The sequence below is a fragment of the Carlito syrichta genome, unplaced genomic scaffold, assembly GCF_000164805.1.
Source record: "Carlito syrichta isolate Samal-C Ts95f unplaced genomic scaffold, Tarsius_syrichta-2.0.1 Scaffold108052, whole genome shotgun sequence".
In the NCBI taxonomy this organism is placed as follows: domain Eukaryota; kingdom Metazoa; phylum Chordata; class Mammalia; order Primates; family Tarsiidae; genus Carlito; species Carlito syrichta.
Genome location: NW_007052148.1, coordinates 185570 through 186122, shown reverse-complemented (window position 1 = coordinate 186122; position 553 = coordinate 185570). Strand labels below are relative to the sequence as shown.

Below are 553 nucleotides of genomic sequence, written 5' to 3'. Positions count from 1 at the left end.
TATCATCCAACTGTATCCTGATAATGTGTTTCGTTTCATGTAAATTATAAGTCAATAAACTTGATTTTTAAAAGACAAGATCTTGATTTTAAAAGCCCCTATTTTGTCTTAGAGACAACAGATCTAAAAGTACTCTGTCCCAATGTTTAAAACTTTTCAGTGCTAGCCAGGCGCGATGGCTCACGCTTGTAATCCCAGCACTTTGGGAGGCGGAGGTGAGAGGACTGCCAGAGCCTAGGTGTTTGAGACCGGCCCGGGCAACCTGGCGAGACCTCGTCTCTACAATAACTCAAAACAGTAGCTGGGCATCACCGTGGCGCGCCGCGCCAGTAGTTCCAGCTACTTGGAAGGCTGAGGCGGAAGAATGATCACCTGAGCCCAGGAGGTGGAGCCCAGGGGGGAGCCCGTGGTGTGCGTGAGCGTGCCACTGCACTCCAGCCCAGAGTAAAGCTTCTCAACGCTTACTCCGAGTTTCTGTGCGCAAGCCTCCCTCCTCCAGGGTAAGCAGCAGCTCGCACGCGGGCTGAGGTCCGTCCGAGGCCCACCCTGGGAG

The 553-nt window shown here is 53.0% G+C and overlaps 1 protein-coding gene across 1 annotated transcript in view; it reads right to left on the bottom strand.

Annotated features, from left to right (window-relative positions):
- Nucleotides 1–454: 454 nt before the first annotated feature.
- Nucleotides 455–553, bottom strand: part of LACTBL1 (lactamase beta like 1) — a 21175-nt gene continuing 21076 nt past the window's right edge. Inside the window, exon 10 of the mRNA XM_021717380.1 lies at nt 455–546. Coding sequence (XP_021573055.1) covers nt 455–546 — 92 coding nt within the window. The remainder of the gene's footprint in view (nt 547–553) is intronic.